A 20,546-nucleotide genomic window follows, 5' to 3' on the forward strand; every position below is an offset into this window, starting at 1 on the left:
GTGGACTCATATAACTGAGGGCTCTTCCACACAGCCATATAAATCACAATATCAAAGCAAAAAATCCCACAATATCTGCTTTGAACTGGGTTATCTGAGTCCACACTCAGATAATGTGGGATTTTCTGCCTTGATATTATGGGATATAGGGCTGCGTGGAAGGGCTCTTAGCGTACCATGGAAATTTAGCATAAATTTGACTCTCCTTAGTTCAATCAATCTCATAAATTTTTATTTGAGGGCCCTACCACACAGCTGAATAAAATCCCACATTATCTGCTTTGAAGTGGAATATATGGCAGCATGAATTCAGGGCCCTTCCACACAGCCCTATATCTCAGAATATTAAGACAGAAAATCCCACAATATCTGCTTTGAACTGGGTTCAGATAATGTGGGATTTTCTGCTTTGATATTCTGGGATATAGGGCTGTGTGGAAGGGCCCAAAGAAAATACATCTATATAAATAAAAATGTAATGTTTGTTTGTGGGATTAACAGAACTCAAAAACCACTGGGCAAATTGACACCAAATTTGGACACAAGACACCTCCCAGGCCAATGAGTGACCATCACTCATAAAAATTCTGGAAAACACAGCAGAAGGGACGTAAAAAGACAAAAAAATACATTAATAATAATAATAATAATTAGAAATCCAGCACTGAAAAGCTAGGCTACTGTTCCTGAGCTTGCGCAGAGGGTCATAGAAATATCATAATAATAACATAGAATAATATAATAATAAATATATAATATAAGTAATACAATAATAAAATAATAATAATAGAATAATAGAATCTAGAGGTCACGAAGAGTCGGAGACGACTGAACGAATGAACAACAGCAACAAATATAAATAAAGGAGCCCCTGGTGGCGCAGTGGGTTAAAGCACTGAGCTGCTGAGCTTGTTGACCGAAAGGTTGCAGGTTCGATTCCGCGGAGCGGTGTGAGCTTCCGCTGTCAGCCCTAGCTTGTGCCAACCTAGCTGTTCGAAAACATGCAAATGTGAGTAGATCAATAGGTACCGCTCCAGCGGGAAGGTAACGGCGCTCCATGCAGTCATGCCGGCCACATGACCTTGGAGGTGTCTACGGACAACGCTGGCTCTTCGGCTTAGAAATGGAGATGAGCACCACACCCCAGAGTCAGACATGACTGGACTTAATGTCAGGGGACTACCTTTACCTTTACCTATATAAATAAAAGTGTAATGTTAGTTTGTGGGATGAACACAACTCAAAAACCACTGGACGAATTGAGACCAAATTTGGACACAAAACACCTCTCAGGTTTCACCCATAAAAACACTGGAAAACACAGCAGATGAGACTTTAAAAACACACATATATACACATGTACAGAAATATACACACACCACACATATACACAGACTGGGCCACAGTAACGCCACAGCAACGCGTGGCAGGAGATGGCTAGTTTTTAATAATTGAGAAAAGGACCCAAAGAAACCCGGAAACAGACGCTCTAACTGTGGGTGGATTGTCTTTCATTAAAAATCTATGGGGCGAAGGAAAAGGGGTGGGCGATCACATCCGGTCCCAGAATGCCGCGGGCGAGTGGCGAGTGTCAGGGCGGGAGGGAGAAGAGGGAGGGGGGTGTCGGAAGTTGGCTAGCGCATGCGCCGTGCGCCTCGGCGGGTAGAGGGGTTGCAAGGACTCTTTTGTTTGGCGGAGGCGGATCGAGCGCGAACCGCCGCTCGCTCTCTTGGCCTCTCTCTTTTGCCGTCCGTTCCTGAAGTCCGAGGGGTTTCCGCTCCGCGCGCGCTCTCGGCTCGGCCTGCAGCCGCTTCGTGGTGGTGGCGGCGCCGACTGGGGTGGTCGTTTGGAAGCCGCTCGCCGCGCGCTTCCTTGGTGGGGCTTCCTCAGGTAAAGAGGCCGAGTGAGGAGAGATGGGGAGGGGGCGTCTGAGGCACCTCAGGCCTGGGCGGCCATATTGGGGGTGGGCCCAAGGGGGGAGGAAGGGGCGCGAAAACGCGGGAAGGAGAAACACTCGAGCCCCCTGCGTGGGTTCCTGAGGCAGCTTTTCTGGGGCGGGGAAAGGAGCCATATAGCGACCCTTTTCTCAGAGAGGAGACAGTAAAGAGTGGTGGGAAATATGTTCACGAAACGGATGAGAAGTATGCTGGGTTTCCAGCCCTGTGTGAACTGTTTTTGTTTGTGCTTCTTTGTATTGTGTTTGAGTGAATGTGTGATGGTGGGGAGCTCAACAATAGAAGCTGCACGGGAAAGACATCTGAGGGGAAGAAATATGCTTGCAAGTGATGCCCGTGTGAAGAGAAAGTGGCGTGTGTGTGGTTTTGTGTAGGAAAAGGCGTTTTTATCAGGCTGAATATTCCTTGCCTGAAGTGTTTGGCGTTTTGGAGTACTTGCCAAAGTCCCAAAGGAGTTTCGGTGTGTCATAACTTCTTTAACTTTTGTTGTTTTTCATTTACAATACAGTAGCATCATATATAGTAGAGCAGGCATGGGCAAACTTCGGCCCTCTTTGCCCGTGGCGAGAAAAAGCAGGTAGAAATAAACAGCAATAATAATAATAAATGCAGGCCACCCCCAAGTTACAAACAAGATATGTTCTATAAGTTTATTCTCAAGTTGAATTGTGGCAGCCATTAGGAGAAAATATAATTATAATTATAAAAATGCATTTAAGATGAACAGAAAAAAGCCTTACCTTAAATGCTGACGAGAGATTTCTACAGCAAGGGAAATTCAATAGAACAATAAAAGATCGGAGTGGCTTGTTCCATAAATAATTGGAAAAGTAAATGTTGACTTTAGATTAAACATAGCAGGCTAGAGGCCTCGTGAGTTAGGATAAATATATAAATCATTAAGAGATCAAAGAAGTTAAGTACCAATGGAACATGTCATCTGGAAATAATAAGTAGAAGTTAACAATTATATGAAGTGAGCGAATGTTTGTCATCTTGACCTTGCCAAGGGAATGACCAGGGTGGGACAAATAATTCTTGTCTGCTGGAGCTAGGTGTGAATGTTTCAACTGACCACCTTGATTAGCATTTGATGGCCTGGCAATGCCTGGGGCAATCTTTTGTTGAGAGGTAATTAGATGTCCTTGTTTGTTTCCTCTCTGTTGTGCTGTTGTAATTTTAGAGTTTTTTAATACTGGTAGCCATATTTTGTTTATTTTCATGGTTTCCTCCTTTCTGTTGAAATTATCCACATGCTTGTGGATTTCAATGGCTTCTCTGTGTAGTCTGACATGGTAGTTGTTACCCTAGCAATTCCACAGATATATCAACTCTTTTTCCTAGTTCCAACAGACCTTACTACCTCTGAGGATGCTTGCCATAGATGCAGGCAAAACGTCAGGAGAGAATGCCTCTAGAACATGGCCATATAGCCTGAAAAATCCTACAACAACCCTGTGTGGTGTTTTGCTTTCTGTGCCCTTGTTCGCCTCACTTCCTGTCTCTGGTCATTGGGTTTTGAAAAATTTGGCTTGTTGTGGATAAAAGGATTGGTGAGAAAGGTTCAGGGAAGACACCTTTCCACCATAACTCTTCCAGGAATGAATTTCCCATCATAGAGATAGATTTCTCTCACTTCCTCGTTCTTAACTAGGAGTCGTTTGTAAGTTGGATGTTTGTAATTCATGGTCTGCCTGTATAGAGGACATTACATTACACATAAAGTCTTCTCAAAAAGTTACTAAAACATCAAACACCTTTGTGATTTTTGGCCCACCTTTTACATTGAGTTGTATCTTGAAGATGGGGCCCAAATGTGCTCAGAGGCTGAAGATGATTTTATATTATTTTAAAACAAAACAAAGTTTTATTGTATTGAATCACCAGAAAGCAAAGATTTCACTATCTCAGCTAGCCATGTGGACAACTTTAGATTCTAGTGTACAGTATTTTAGAATTCCAGATAAGGGATGAACTACGTTGATATTGTTACAAGGGGGTGGATGCACATGTGTTTATGTATAGTATGTGGGCAGTTTTTAAATTTTAATGTATTCTGGAATTTAGGGGTGCTCATTAAATATAGTGGAGAATTGTTACCAGGAGGCAGGTTTACATGTAAGTCAATCTGAATAAGATTTATAGAAATTGAAGGAAAAAAGCAGAGGATATGCATTCTTTTGATGTTAAATGCAATTTTCCAAGCCCAGAGCCCAAGTGATTTACTAACATTTTGATAGTTTTGATCTTTACTCATATACAGCAATGTGCTGACACTTAAAATTCATTTTAAAATGGATTTGGTACCTTTTGGAAACAAACTCCACATATATAAAATGTAGCAAGTTTTCTTTTTCTAAATTGTATAAAATACAAAGATTATGGATTGTGTCCCCTAATACATATTTGGAGAGGGATGTTGGCAGAGTATTGCACCTAATATTTGATAGAGGACATTGTTTCGAAGTTAAGGAATGGGATGATGAACGTGCTGTAATGTTTTTAAGAGTGAGGCTACGATTATGTTTTAAAGTGTGCAATAGAGTCCCTGTGTACAATGTTTTTCTTAAGGTAGAATGAAATAAGAGCATTAGGAGAGATGAGCTTGTTGTATGGATGTTGCTCCAGTACAGAGCTAATAAAAGTGAAGTGCCATGATAGTGTGAGGTGGTTCTCCCACAGTGTATCGTGGAAGTGATGGAGAGGCATTCCTCTGCCTTCCCAGAAGATTTCCCCTTTCAAGTTGGACCAGATCTACACTGCTAAATAATGCTGTTTGAACTGCATTTTATGGTCAGCGTAGACTCATATAATACAGTTCAAGCTCAATCTCTTGGCCATTTCATATATTGAGATAGCAAAATATTTTACCAAAGGGCAAAAGTTCAAAATAGACACATGTTGCCGCACAATGATGTTTAATGTTTGAACTGATTTAGTTCAACAGTGTCATATACAGATATAAATTTTGCACGTCTCGGTAATTTGTAAAAATACTAAAATTTCTGGTGGATGGAGCTGCTTGCAGATGATCTTCCTTATCAGAACAGAGTGATGTATAGGCAAAATACATTGGGAAGCCTACATTGCGATGTATGTAGCTCAAGAAGGTATCACAGCAATGCGGGGTGGGCAACATAATTTTAGATCTCTGTAACATACTGTAGAAATGAAACCTAGATGGGAGAAGCTAAGTATAAGGCTATATCAGCAAAGGATAACTTACCTAGATTCGGAAAAGATATTTAGGCAACAGTTTTTGTGATGACACACACTTAGAAACTGTCTTCTGATGGAAGAAAAACTAATTTACAACATTTGTATTTTTCTTCCAATAAACTCAGTGTTCCACTTTATCCTTACAGTAAACATGTGAGATAGTAATTCTTCTAATGCTACCTGTAGTTTTCATGTCTACTAGGACTTGAGTCTAGGTTTCCTCAGTCCTACACCCAGTTCACTACTTATGTTGTTGTTGTTGTGCCTGATGTCCTCTGTAATGTAAGAGAATGTGACTTGACTGATGTACACCACAGGTTTCCATAGCTGAACAGTTATGTGAACTCTGGTCTCTCAGTGTCAGTCCAGCACTCAAACCACTGTACCACACTGGTAGACCTAAATACATACTGCCAGGAATGATGATAAGAAGTGGTATTTAACTCAATTCTAGTGAACATCCTTCTTTTTCCAACTTTGTATAATACTATTTTATTTCTAAGAGCTACATTCCATCTTTCAATGCTAATTGATGTTTTGGGGACAGTGTACAATAAATCTCAATATCAGATAAGCAAGAATTCCACAAAATGCCTTGGTTCTGCATTCAGCAAACTAGTCTATTATATATTGTCGAAGGCTTTCATGGCCGGAATCACTGGGTTGTTGTAGGGTTTTTCGGGCTATATGGCCATGGTCTAGAGAGGCATTCTCTCCTGACGTTTCGCCTGCATCTATGGCAAGCATCCTCAGAGGTAGTGAGGTCTGTTGGAACTTTTTCCTAGTTCCAACAGACCTCACTACCTCTGAGGATGCTTGCCATAGATGCAGGCGAAACGTCAGGAGAGAATGCCTCTAGACCATGGCCATATAGCCCGTAAAACCCTACAACAGCCTAGTCTATTATGTGCTGCTTGTGTGGGGAATGTATAAAAATTACAGACTTTGAAATCTTTTTTTTTTCTTTTAAAATAACCAGACTTGAAATGAAAGCTGAATGCAAACAGCCTCTTAAAACTGAACTTACGATCCTCCTTGCAAAGGTGAAAGGTTTTTCTTTGTAAAGAATAAACTGGAGCAAAATAAATTTGTGAATAAAAAATAGAACACAATAGTAGTATATTATATGGTTCTTTACTGTGAACCAGGGACAGGCAAGCATTGTTTTGTGCTGATAATCTCTTCTCCTTTTCTACACCTGTTATATGGCTATGTTCTCTGTAGAACATGGCCATATAGCCCGAAAAAACCTACAACAACCCAGTGATTCCGGCCATTAAAGCCTTCGACAATACATTGATCTCTGTAAGTAGTTTAGGTTCAGAAATAAAATTGCCAATGTTTATTATTGCCTATTCAGCAAAGAATATGGACACATAGAAAACTAATCTGCCTAATTACCGTATTGATGTCAGCAATTTCTTTTAAATGGCATTAGGTACTTTTTCTGGGAATTGCTTAATCACCACTAAATTGTATACAATTGTTTAATCAAAATTCCTTCAGATGGGATTTAGACACTTCTGAAGAAGGCTTCAAAAGAATTATGTGTTTGGCTTTTTAACAGTAAATCATCACCTCACAGTGTTTTGACATGTGTCCCCTTCATTCCAAGGTTCTGTTAGATGTTCTTCAATTTGTGCATTTTTAGTATCACAGTTGGGAACAAAAAATGCATGTAACACAGCCTCTCGGGCCTATATTAATGCATTTTGCTATGAAAGGTGAGCTAGAGTCTATAGAATGTGGAATGGAATGCTGAATCAAAAGTTAGTTATAATGAGAAATAAATAAACAACATGTGGTTTAGTGTCGGGAAGGAGGAAGGGCTGGATGGCCATTGTGGTTTCTTCCAACTCTGTGATTCTATGATTTGTGTCATTTTTTGGGAAGAAAAGTAAAGACTGGTGGTAGAATAATAGTAGTAGTAGTAGTAGTAGTAGTTCTATTTCTTGTCTGCCTCTCACAGCTCGAGGTGGGTTACAATATTACTAAAACATAAACAAACACATAATCATGTTAAAACATTCCATAATATAGACAGATTAAAAACTATTTTAGAATATTGTTTTGTTGAAGTTGGACTATATATACTGAAGAGAACTGGAGAATTGTTCCAGCACAATATATTTTTCCCTAAAACTACATTGGCATCATGTATTTTAGACAATGGCTATATATTATAAGTTTAGATATATGTCTATTTCACTCTGCTTTCCCTTTCTACTTAAGAGGACATATGCCAAACAAATGGCCTGCATGTAGCCCTCATGATCATCAAACTGCCTTCGGGTTTGGGAGACAAGATAAGGAGTATGCTACAACCCCCATGTCTGATGGGGATACATTTCTGAAACTTACCATAAAACCAGGAAACCCATGAGTAACAATGAACTCTATTAAAATGAATGACTACCATAGAGTTGGCTTAGAGGACCTAGAAAATTCCTGTCCTCCAAGAAGACTGTGTGGTCAGAAGCATAACCATAATATCATTTGGAAGCCCTAGAAAATTTCTAGCGAGGACATACTTTTTCCAATGTGGGTAGGAGGGAACTTGCAGATATTGGACCTGGGTGTGGGGATCATACTTTATCATACTGCGCATCTGGTTTTACTGTATCTGTCATGCTTCCTAACACAGTTTGGGCAGGAGAGAGAGCAATATTTCCCTTAATGAAGGGAGGGGGAAGGGCACCCCCATGTTTTCCCATCAGAGACAGAAGCTTTGAAAGCAAGAATCTGGTTCTTAAGGGGTGCAGTCCCTCCTCTTGCATAGCGCACATAGATTGATGCTGAGATACCAAAGAAAGCCTGTTTTGGTGTGGGGAAACGTAGGGGTGCGTGAAAGGAAGCAGAGGGATGTATGTGTACTTGTGAGCCCCAGATGAGCAACATGTGGTTGCCCACCCCTGGATTAAATGAAATGAAATTTAGAATTACACACAATCCAGGTAGATGACAAAGTTAGTAAAATCAATTGAAATGACAAAGCCTCATCTTGTTTACAGTTTCTTAACGTTATGTACAGAGCAGATCTTTTAGAGACACAGGCAATTACAGAACATTATTATATTTTATTATGCTCTTATTTTAATTGTATTTTTGCCTTAATGGGTTGTTTTATATTTCTGCCTTGTGGTCGTTTTGTCCCATATGTAAACCATCCCGAGTACCTTCAGGGCGATGGTGGTGGGGCATAATAATAAAGTTGTTGTTATCTCTAGACCATTGCAATCCTCAGAATTTTTCTTTTAAAAATATATATTTAAAACCAGTACGAAATCTGCAGATTACAGAGGGAAAAGTTTTGGCACAAATCTCAAAATATTAGGATCAATCCAGCTTGTCATGCAGCTTTAAATTAGGCACATGGTTTATTGCATTTAGAATTGCCAGCATGTTATTCTGCTGGATCTTTGCTCTTATGCAAATATCAATCTAATCAGCTCAGGCTTTGGAGAATCCTGAACCTTGGAAGTGCTATGAAACTATACACAATTATATATTTTGGAAACAGAAATGAGCATGCCATTTTCGAAGTTTTTCTGGAAGGAATTTTGGAAACTGGCATGGATCCAAGTTAATTGCAAATAATTCCCATTACTATTTTAGTGGTACCATAATAGTCATGATTGAGTATTATACCTGTACTGAGATGTCATAAAGAGATCTGGTCTTTCAATCCTAATCATTTGGGGGGCAAGCCATAACAGTTTGAGCTTTGTGAAAGCATGCTCTTCAGAAATTTCCCCCTTCTGTTGGTATTCATTGGCCTCTCTCGCTCGCTCTCCTCAACTATCTTTCACTTCAAACTAGGCCCATTTCCTCTTAACTGTGCTTGGCGGCTTTTATCCGACACCCAACAGACACAAGCACATCCTCCTACTGAGAGATGCTTTGCCTCCAGGAGGCCAGCCGGTTTTCTTTTTCTGGTAGATTGCAACTTCCATTTCCAGAAGACACAAGCTGTTTAATATCCCCTGCTTTCTGGGTGCCTTTGTGGTGATCCACAACTTGTGGGTGCCTTTTCCCTCTACTACTGTGTTTACCATATAATCAGAAGCATTGGTTTTGGTTTTCAAAATGGGAGCAGCACAATGGTGCAAAATTATACTTGCTTCCTGCAGATCCTGTTGCTTTTTGGGAGGAAAAACCATAGTTGCAACCCATAAACATTCCCATTTGGAACAAAGAAATCTGGCTCTGGAAGATAAAATGTGTTGAGCAAGTGTGTCCAATTGTAGATAGTGTGGCTATCTGTCTCATAATCTGCAGTGGTAAGGAACATCATTAATTACATTTTAGTGCAGTGGTGCTTTGAGGAGATAGAGGGACTGATTCACACATGAGCTGTATTGGCATTGTATGGTGGATTATGTTTTTGGACTATGTGGTTTTAATGATTGGTTTTAATGTTTGATGTTTTTAACTTTTGGTTTTTACTACATTTATTTTATCTGTATGTATTTGTGCAACATCAAATTTTGCCTTCTTGTAATGCCTCTCTGAGTCCCCTTCGGGCTGAGAAGGATGGAGTATAAATGTGATAAATAAATTTTCAGCCATTGTTTTACTATCTGGATTGCATCCTGTCAGTGACAAACTCAAGCATTAATTCCACCTTGTGCCTGTGTACGTCTTTTTCTGTTTAACGTGGAGGTTGATTTCTCTCTGCAACAACCAAAGCCTTCCCAGGATTATCATCATCATCATCATCATCATCATCATGCTTTTTTTTGCTGCATTCCAGGGTTGGTAGAGAGTACAAGGGATTGGATAAGTATCTGGCAGTAGTGGCATTCAAGCTGCGGGATTCGTATGGTACACTTGACTTAATTGTGTTAATAATAATAAAACTTTATTTATATCCCCCCACTATCTCCCGAAAGGACTCGGGATGGCTTACAAACTCAAGCATTAATTCCACCTTGTGCCTGTGTACGTCTTTTTCTGTTTAACGTGGAGGTTGATTTCTCTCTGCAACAACCAAAGCCTTCCCAGGATTATTATTATTATTATTATCATCATCATCATCATCATCATCATCATGCTTTTTTTGCTGCATTCCAGGGTTGGTAGAGAGTACAAGGGATTGGATAAGTATCTGGCAGTAGTGGCATTCAAGCTGCGGGATTCGTATGGTACATTTGACTTAATTGTGTTAATAATAATAAAACTTTATTTATATCCTGCCACTATCTCCCGAAGGGACTCGGGATGGCTTACAAGGCACTCCAGGGTGCACATATAACATACCAATAGGTAAAAGCGGTACAAAGGATAAGTCACATAAAATTATAACAACCCCCGTCAACACATGTAGCATAGAATCAAAATAATACAATTTTAAAACAACAGTAGATAAAACCAACTGCTGTCAGTTCACAAGGTGCAAGTGTCAGCTTCATATGGGGCCATTCAGCCTACTCAAGGTCAAAGGCCTGTTTAAACATCAATGTTTTCAGGTTGGAACAGAAGGGTTGAAGGGTGGGTGCTAATCTAATCTCTTTTGGGAGGATATTCCAGAGCCGGGGGGGGGGGGGGGCACCACAATAAAAGGTCTTCTCTCGCCCCCACCTACCACGCTTATATGTTACTGTTTATATGAATAGATAGTGTTATTACTAGCATTATCACTACTGTAAGCAGCAGCAAGATGTGGACTGCAATTGGTAATTATGTTATATCTGTTACTTTTATTCATTTTCCTTTAATATGTCTTCTAAACACTTTCTACCACTGTACATCTTCCACTAGTACATCTTTGACTTGACATGGTTTGCTTTAAAATGTTACAATAAAGCAGTGAATTTTAATGACTGGAGAGGTCGTTCTGACTAGTACTAGCAGTTATTGTTTTACAATCTGAATTTTCCATCTTCATGTCTGTCTGCTTTTCTCTAACAGCCTCCTTTAAACTGCAAAAATGGCGACCACAATGGGAAAAAAACAAAACAAGAAGAAAGTGGAGGAGGTCCTAGAAGAAGAGGAGGAAGAATATGTAGTGGAAAAGGTCCTTGACAGGCGGGTGGTAAAAGGCAAAGTGGAATATCTACTGAAGTGGAAAGGCTTTTCAGAGTAAGGCTTCACCCCAGAAGAATTGTATTGTGTTATATTTGTGATTGTTTAAACAACATACTTGGTGCTGTTCTTATTTTGGTGAATACTTTCATCGTTAAAAAAACCCCAAAGTCTTTCCCCTTTCAATTTGCCAGCATGGTCTCATTGCAATACATTAGCTTTTTTCAAAATTAGTGTAGGGCTTTAAAGGATAGTGGCTCATTATTTAGAATATGCTCTTGCAAGTGTTAGGTGATGCTAAAAATGGGTGTATTCTTAATAATACTCTGTCTCAGAGCATCTCTGTTTGAGTCTCAGACTAGTTGTTGCTGGAGAGTAATTCTACATATCTAAGTGCTTGTATCTAAAAGTGTCTTCAGTCACCCTCAAAAGACAGTGTAGCCCTGTACACATTTCTCACACCTGTCCTCAAGGGTGAATGTTCCTCACTTTTCTTCCTTTATCCAGATATTTTTTTTCTAAGACCATCTCATGAGACCAAATTTGAAGTCAACAATTAACAGCTGAAATCTTGGTTGCTTGGCCCTGACCCATGTTCCCCCTTCTCTCTGTATTCCACTATCCTCAAGTTAAACTAAGTTACATTCTCATGTTTTGCAGCTTTGAGTAGTTGCAGAGTTGACTTGCTTCCACACTTCCAAAAGTTTCCACAGAGACATGATAGCCATGTATAAGTATGTGAGATAAAGTCATAGGGAGGAGGGAGCAAGCTTGTTTTCTGCCGCCCTGGAGACTAGGATGTGGAACAGTGGCTTCAAACTACAAGAAAGGAGATACCCACCTGAACATTTGGAAGAGTTTTCTGACTGTGAGAACTGTTCAGTAGTGGAACTCTCTGCCCCAGAGTGCGATGGAGGCTCCTTCTTTGGAGGCTTTTAAACAGAGGCAGGATGGCCATCTGTCAGGGGTGCTTTGAATGCAGTTTTCCTGCTTCTTGGCAGGGGGTTGGACTGGGTGGCCCACGAGGTTTCTTCCAACTCTGTTTCTGTGAAATCGCAGCCGCAGTGTCAGGATTCCAGTATGAACTCTCCCTCTTGCTCCTAGAGAAACTCATTACTGTTGACTCGCATCAGGAATGTTGAAGTTAATGGTCAAAACTACTTTTTCTGATATTGCTTACATGACATAGGCATAAAACTAACTGCAAAATCTGGGTTGTGTAGTTCTGCCTAACAAGAATTGCATGGTTGCAGTGAAGATAATACTTGGGAGCCAGAGGAGAACCTCGATTGCCCCGACCTCATTGCGGAGTTCCTGCAGTCCCAGAAAACGGCACACGAGAGTGACAAGTCAGAGGGAAGCAAGCGCAAGGCTGAGTCAGACTCTGAGGATAGAGGGGAGGAAAGCAGACCAAAGAAGAAGCGAGAAGAGGTAAGGAAGAGTCATTCTGTGGCCCACTGGAGCCGTTTATGACTTGCTGTTAAAGGAAAGAGAACTTGCTTGCTAAACTGAGAGGAACAGTACCTGGCAGCATTGGCTGTGTGTGTGTGTTTATGGATCACTCTTTGTAAGTCTAGATTAAATTTCCTTTTGAATGTGGAGGCTTTTTGCTGTTCTGTTCTACTACTTAGGCCAGTTTGTTGTTCATTCGTTCAGTCATTTCTGACTCTTCGTGACCTCATGGAACAGCCCACGCCAGAACTCCCTGTCGGCCGTCACCACCCCCAGTCACTTCAAGGATGCCATCCATCCATCTTGCCCTTGGTCAGCCCCTCTTCCTTTTTCCTTCCATTTTCCCCAGCATCATTGTCTTCTCTAAGCTTTCCTGTCTTCTCATGATGTGGCCAAAGTACTTCATCTTTGCCTTTAATATCCTTCCCTCCAACGAGCAGTCAGGCTTTATTTCCTGGAGGATGGACTGGTTGGATCTTCTGGAGGTACAAGGCACTCTCAGAACTTCCCTCCAACACCACAGTTCAAAAGTATCTATATTCCTTCACTCAGCCTTATTTATTTATTTATATTCCGCCCTTCTCCCCACAAGGAGGACTCAGTGCGGCCTCACATGAGCATCAGAGGATGCTAACAACATAAATACCATAAAAATTGCTATTCACAATAAAATCATTTTAAAACATTGTACAACATCATCACTAAAATTTAACAATAAATTAATAGATTAACGTGCCAGTAAAATCAAGCCGAGCCAGGAGAGTCCATGTCACAAAATCCAAATTTCCTTTTCCTATTGCTGCTGATCTCTAATCGAACGCCTGGCCCCAAAACCAGGTCTTCAGTTGTCTTCTAAAGGACAGGAGGGAGGTGGCCAACCTGATATCCTTAGGGAGAGAGTTCCACATACAGGGGGCCACTGCCGAGAAGGCCCTGTCTCTCATCCCCACCAACTGCATTTGCGAGAGTGGTGGGATCGAGAGCAGGGCCTCTCCTGATGATTTTAAGCTTTGTGATGGTTCATAGCAGGAGATACATTTGGACAGGTAATCTGGGCCAGAACCGTTCAGGACTTTAAAGGTTAAAACAAACACTTTGAATTGTGCCCGGAAGCTAATCGGCAGCCAGTGGAGCTGGTGCAACAGAGGAGTGGTACGCTCCCTGTATGTAGCTCCAGTTAACAACCTGGCCACCGACCGCTGGACTAATTGGAGCTTCCGAGAAGTTTTCAAAGGCAGCCCCACGTAGAGAGCGTTGCAGTAGTCTATTCAGGATGTAGCCAGAGTGTGGACTAATGTGGCCTTCCAGTGGTTCCCAACATTTTATTTGCCCAGGGATCACTCTCCAACATTAGTACCAAAAGGGTTACAATTGGTTTTTGGCCAACTTTAGATTCAGTTTGAGTTGCTGATTCAGAAAATTGCGATGGATAGATCACATCCGCTCTAGTTTCTGATACAGAACATATACCATAGTCAGCAACAGGGAAGAGTGGCAGCCGGTGTGAAAGGAGTGGAATTAAAGAGGAAGGATGCTTGCGGACCAGATTTTCATCGTCACGGTCCACAGCTTAAGAACCACTGACTTGGACTTTGTCCATTCCCTTTTCTTTAAGATAGTTATTTGGGATGGTTAAGAAATAGCCAGAGTTCACAGCATTTGGTATGTAAAATTCTTCAGATGTTCAGTAGTTTTTTCCTTGCTGCTTCCTTCATACCTTTCGGCTCACGCTTTTTAAAACCCTCCCTTTGGCCATTAGTTTTTTCAACATTTCCATTCTGTTGTATCTTCATTAGCTTCCTTTTCTCACAGTTCATGTTTCCAATGTATTTGCATGTGTTCCTTTGTTTTTTCTCTTCCCCTTCACTCCTTTTCTTTAAATGAAGTCCAAACAAAAAAACAAAAACCACACACACACAGCAGGTATCATATTTCTGTGTGTTGTCAAAGGCTTCATGGCCAGAATCACTGGGTTGCTGTGAGTTTTTCGGGCTGTATGGCCATGTTCCAGAAGCATTATCTCCTGACATTTCGCTCACATTTGTGACAGACATCCTCAGAAGTTATGAGGTCTTTTGGAAACTAGGCAAGTGCAATCTGTGAAATCAAGCAGACGAGTTCTTTCTTCCACTCTGGACATTCTGGGGATACCTGCCATAGATGTGGGCGAAACATCAGGAGAGAATGCTTCTGAAACATGGCCATACAGCCCTGAAAACTCACAGCAACCCATCATATTTCTTTTTATTAGTTGGGCAGCCCAACTCTAGGGTTGTATTAGGTTTATTTTGTATAAGCAAATGGCACTGGGGTTTGTAAAGCAGGAGTGGGATTTGGGGCTGTAATTTCCAGTAGCCATACCTAGAATAGCCCGTGGTGGGGATGCTGGGAGTCTGGTCCCAGTAGCACCTGAGGGTTAACACAAATTCCACACTTGTAAGTCACACCTTTTGGCAGTTGTTGCAAAAATTCTTGGTTTCTTTCTTTCTTCAGTCTGAAAAGCCTCGCGGTTTTTCAAGAGGATTTGAGCCAGAACGGATCATTGGTGCTACAGATTCCAGTGGAGAGCTCATGTTCCTTATGAAATGGTATGTCTGATCCCTAAAATGCTATGCCATCATAGTCCTGAAGTTAAACTTTTGGAGAGTGAAATAGGCAGCCAAGAGATCATATGATTCATTTTCTTGGTCCAGATTGTCCATGACTGCTTTTCATTATAAAAAGCACTGACATAATCCACTGGCAGATCTTGGCAATAATGTGTTCCTTCCAACAAGTACATTGATAGCTAATTCTTTTTGCAGCAACGATCTAGAATAGCATTTACCTATAATGGCCAGGGCTGCATTTCACTACTTTTCACTTTAATGTAATAGGGTTTCTGTTTGTAATTCAATAACTAACTGAGCTCTGAATCAGTGACAACAATGAAAGGGACAGTTGGGCCACTGTCCACATGACTTCTTTGTGGGATGTTGTAGTTATTGAGGGGCTGGCAGTAAGGAGGGAGACACATTGACAATATGGGGTGGTACAGGAATTAGGATTAAAGTCTCAGCCAGTCATTTCTGCTTTCATCTCTTCTATCTAAATTGGAAATAGAATTGGCGGGAAAGCAAGAAGTTTCAATATATGTTGGGGGGGGGGGGACACCTTGCCACATAGCTTGCTCTAACAGCATCAAAAGGTATTATTATTCATATTAATAATAATATTATATTTCTTGCCCGCCTCTCATCATAGCAAGTTACAGCATAAGGTATCTAGTTGATCTACTTGCATTGGTATGTTTCTCTTCATACCTCAAAGATGGGGGAACCTCTATATAATAATGAGCACTGTATTTATTCAAGTCTATTGCACACCCCAAATTTCAAAACCCTGAAACTAAAAAAGTATTTGCTGCCGAATGTAATGCGCAGCTGCAAAAGGTGCACTCTTTTTGCCACTGTACATTACATTCGGCAGCTTTGTCTGCCCTCTGCAAGAATATTTTAATAGTTTCAAATTTATTTGCTGCTTAGACTATAAGTCTTTCACATATAAGGCAAACAAATACATGAAAACCAGATTATTAAATACAATGCCTTGCGAGACTTACCAGCTTTCCGCAGGGAATGTAAGACATATCTGTTTCGACAGGCCATTGATCTTTGATATTGCTGTTTTTAAATTGTGTTAGATTTTAGCCTGTTCTTGTAAGCCGCTCCGAGCCCCAGGGGAGTGGCGGCATATAAGTTTGAATAATAAATAAATGATATAAAATACACTATGCTGGGGATGCTTTTAACTAATAGTGACTGTTTATAGCCAACGTGTTCCCTGCTTAAGTTTTAATAATGCTGTATTTACTTGGTTTTACCTGGTTTTAGTTATGCAGGTGCTAGTACATGCAGTATCTTATGTAGTACTAGTTGTCCTCTGCCACACATTACTGTGGCCCAGTCTGGTGATCTGGAAAATAAAGTAATGGTTTCTAATATATGTAATTCCTTTATGCTTGTGGGTAAACAGTATTCCTTGTTGTTTCTGTCAGTGTTGATGTGGAGATTGTCTGGTTTGCCTACTCTGGAACATGCGACATATAATTGTCCTTCTTTAGGAGTCCCTTTCATATCTATGATACTATTATCTCCCTGTGTATGAATCATATATATATATCTATCTATATCTATGGCTGGATGGCTCTTCGTCAGGAGGGCTTTGATTACATTTTCTTGCCCTGGTGAAGGGAGTTGGACTGGATGGCCTTAAGTATGGGGGTTCTGTGTGGGAAGTTTGCCCCAATTCTGTTGTTGGTGGGGTTCAGCATGCTCTTTGATTGTAGGTGTACTATAAACCCCAGAAACTACAACTCTCAAATATCAGGGTCTATTTCCCCCAAACTCCACCAGCATTCACATTTGGGCAAATTGAGGATTCGTGCCAGATCCATCATTGTTTTGAGTCCACAGTGCTCTCTGGATGTAGGTGAACTACAACTTCCAAACTCAAAATCAATGCCCAGCAAACCCTTCTAGTATTTTCTATTGGTCATGAGAGTTCTGTGTCCCAAGATTGGTTCAATTCCATCATTGGTGGAGTTCAGAATGCTCTTTGATTGTAGATGTACTATAAATTCCAGCAACTACAATTCCCAAATGACAAAATCAATTTTTTGAGTGAAGGACATACATTGGGTTGTTAGGTGTCTTGTATCCAAATTTGGTGTCAATTCATCCAATGGTTTATGAGTTCTGTTAATCCCACAAACAAACATTACATTTTTATTTATATAGATTTTAATGAAGTATCTCACCATTGATATATGTCGCATTTTAATGATTTATATAGGATTTTAATGGTGTAATAGTGAGCATGAACCTTCATTCCGTGTCCCCCAATATATCCCAGTTACTTTTCCACTCGCCTCTGCAGGAAGAACTCTGATGAAGCCGATCTAGTCCCTGCCAAGGAAGCCAACATCAAGTGCCCGCAAGTGGTCATCTCGTTCTATGAGGAGCGGCTGACATGGCACTCCTACCCCTCAGAGGATGACGACAAGAAAGACGACAAGAACTAACTGGCTCGCCCTCCTTGCCCCTTCTCTCCTCTGCCCAACTTTTGTATTGAAACATCAGACTTTGGGTGTGAACATATATGAGAGGAAGCAGAGAGGGTCCTGCCTGGGGAAGATGCCCTCCGTAGAAACAGGACAATTTCTGTGCCCTCAACAGTTCCAAAAAGCAGCGCACTTGCCCACCTACCTTCCTTCCTTAGTTACATTTACATGGGGAAGGAAGGAGGGGAGAATGGGCGAGTGTTTCCAAGCTTGTTCCTTGCTTGGGGAGATGAAGCAAAAACAAATCCATGCAAGAAAAAGCCCGAGGGCTGCACTGGCTGCTGAAGAGACAGCAGGTGGAGGCTGCCTGTTCTTCAAAGACCATCTCTGTGATATCACAGCCTTTCACCCCATATAGTGTTAACTGCGTTTTTTACAGTTTAGCATGTGTGTAGATTTCTTTTATTTTGTTTTGGCTATACTTGGTGTATTGTTGGGATGGTAAGGGAGGGTGCATCCTGATTGATTTGGGGTGGGGAGTGGTTCACAGCGTTGTATAGCCACAGGCACCATTTTTAGAAAAACCTAAGCCCCAGGCATGGGCAAACTTGGGCCCTCCAGGTGTTTTGGACTTCACTCTAACAATTCCCAACAGCCAGTAGGGTGTTAGGAATTGTGGGAGTTGAAGTCCAAAACGCCTGGAGGGCCCAGGTTTGCCCATGCCCGCTGTAAGTGAATTTGGAATACTTTTAACTGAAATGCTGGTGCAAATGTGTCAAGTGAAAAAATGATCACGTGACGCTGAAACCATTTATGTAGGCAGCTCCTGTAATTGTCACCCTAAAATTAAGAGGAAAGAGCTTCCATGGGTATTTTAATAAAGTAGTCATTTATCAAATGAATTTTTTTTCCCATTTCCACTGCATTGTGGTTTCTATTTTGCCCTCCGTCCAGCAATTTGGGAGTCCTGCCTGATTTTTATTTTCCTGTATGTAGGTTAACTTGAGAATCCGTCTATTGGAAACGGGAGAAGAGTTGGTTGAAACTTACCTCTACAGCACAAGGGATTCAAAATACTGACACAGCTATCTTCCGATCAGATTTGGGCATTAGCGATTGTTTCCTTGCTCTGGTCCTCCATAATTTCATTTTTAATATAGATTTTTGTTTTTCAAAGGGTATCATTTTGCTGAACCTTCGCACACCATCAACTCTTCCTCTTTCACAGGACAGTATGTACGTAGAAATGTATTGTACAAACCTTTTTTTAAAAAAAATAAAAGCATGTGTTTTAGGTTACTGTGAAAATGTTGTCTAAAACCTTAAAGTGTTTCAGTTTTAATTTCATACTGAGCTGTCTTTTTGTCTCAATAAAACTTTAGATTTATAGCCCTGGGCTCCATTTTTCCTTTTCCTCTGGTGAAAGGCTTTCTTTGTATATTTTTCAGAAATTGAAACGGTGTAGCCAGGATTTGGTAAGTGAGATGATGTTTCTCCTGCTACTAAAAGAACATCACGCATTTTGCATATGTCAACCCTAAAAAGCTGGAGGGAGACATAGTTGACAGATCTTGCTATTAAATGCAGCTATATGCTGCAAAATCATAATACTGGGACATCTTAGATCAGTGCATGTTGTAAGTCTCATTCCTGCTCCTTGCCCCATTTTGTTTGCGCAGATATTGCATGGCTGTGTAATGGAGGGATTGTTCATGCACTAGTTCCTTTCTACATCACTGCCGTTGCTCTGTGGGTTTATCTTAACACTTCTATTGGAGGTAGACAGAGACTAAACAAGGGAATTCTCAGTTTATGTGACAGTTATGACAAAACATGTGCAATTAAAACCTGAGAGAATGAACAGACAGAAAAGAGGTCACATTCAGTGTTAAATAGCTAAGAATAGAGATGGCCTTCATAATACAACTCTGGAATAGAATTTCTAGTGCCAGGTTTTAGAAAACTTTGTTCCTTATTGGTCAGTTGGATATAGTTTCAACAAATACCTTTATTGCGTGGGAAGACTTCTATAGGAGCAACTAATCCTTTAGCTTGTTTTAACCTCTCAACTTCTCTACTTCAGTTAGTCAAAAATAGTAAACTAAAATGCTGGAAATAATGCCCAACTGCTCACTGGAGGGAAGGATATTAGAGTCAAAGATGAAATGAGAAGACAGGAGAGCTTGGAGAAGACAATGATGCTGGGGGAAATGGAAGGAAAAAAGAAGAGGGGCTGACTGCAGGAAGGAAATCAGAAGGTATTTACTTCTTGGGAGGAGAGCAATGGTCAGTCTTGATAAAAGAGTGAGGAGTAGAGACATCATACTGGCAACGAAGATCCACATAGTTAAAGCAATGGTATTCCCCGTAGTAACCTATGGATGTAAGAGCTGGACCATAAGGAAGGCTGAGCAAAGGAATATAGACGCTTTTGAACTATGATGCTGGAGGAACATTCTGAGAGTGCCTTGGAGCACAAGACGATTATTTATTACTATTTATTTATTACATTTATATGCCGCCCTTCTCACCCCGAAGGGGACTCAGAGCAGCTTCAGTCCATACTCCAGGAAATAAAGCCCAACTGGAAGGATGGATATTAGAGGCAAACAAAGATGAATAATGCTGGGGAAAATGGAAGGAAAAAGGAGGGCTAGATGGGCAAGTTGGATGGATGGTATCCCTGAAGTGACTGCCTTGACTTTGAAGGAGCTGGGGATGGGAACGGCTGATAGGAAGCTCTGGCCTGGGCTGGTCCATGGAGTCACAGAGTCCGACTGAATGAATAAACAGCAACAAAATGATGATGTCCCTTCAGCAGAAAAGTCTGTTTAAACAGGCATTAAGTGTAGATC

The 20,546-nt window shown here is 40.9% G+C and overlaps 1 protein-coding gene across 2 annotated transcripts; it reads left to right on the top strand.

Moving 5' to 3' along the window:
* The first annotated feature begins 1,622 nt into the window (after positions 1 to 1,622).
* CBX1 (chromobox 1) lies at positions 1,623 to 19,080 on the top strand. 2 transcript variants are annotated; one of them, XR_010910160.1, is made up of 6 exons: positions 1,623 to 1,890; positions 11,085 to 11,255; positions 12,452 to 12,629; positions 15,144 to 15,238; positions 17,568 to 18,287; positions 18,403 to 19,080. XR_010910160.1 is itself a non-coding variant. In XM_060780883.2 (5 exons), exons 2-5 carry the CDS (start codon positions 11,104 to 11,106, stop codon positions 17,710 to 17,712), a joined length of 570 nt encoding a protein of 189 aa, XP_060636866.1. In that variant the 5' UTR covers positions 1,623 to 1,890; positions 11,085 to 11,103; the 3' UTR covers positions 17,713 to 19,080. The 2 variants fall into 2 exon arrangements, 1 of the variants encoding a protein (XP_060636866.1); XM_060780883.2 differs by having other exon boundaries at positions 17,568 to 19,080.
* Positions 19,081 to 20,546: the final 1,466 nt, after the last annotated feature.

Source organism: Anolis sagrei, chromosome 6, assembly GCF_037176765.1.
Source record: "Anolis sagrei isolate rAnoSag1 chromosome 6, rAnoSag1.mat, whole genome shotgun sequence".
In the NCBI taxonomy this organism is placed as follows: domain Eukaryota; kingdom Metazoa; phylum Chordata; class Lepidosauria; order Squamata; family Dactyloidae; genus Anolis; species Anolis sagrei.

Coding starts and splice junctions, on each gene's coding strand:
- CBX1 (XM_060780883.2), top strand. CDS start 11,104: ATGGCGACCACAATGGGAAAAAAACAAAACAAGAAGAAAGTGGAGGAG. Junction 11,256..12,451: donor AAGTGGAAAGGCTTTTCAGA/GTAAGGCTTCAC, acceptor GCATGGTTGCAG/TGAAGATAATACTTGGGAGC. Junction 15,239..17,567: donor CTCATGTTCCTTATGAAATG/GTATGTCTGATC, acceptor TCGCCTCTGCAG/GAAGAACTCTGATGAAGCCG.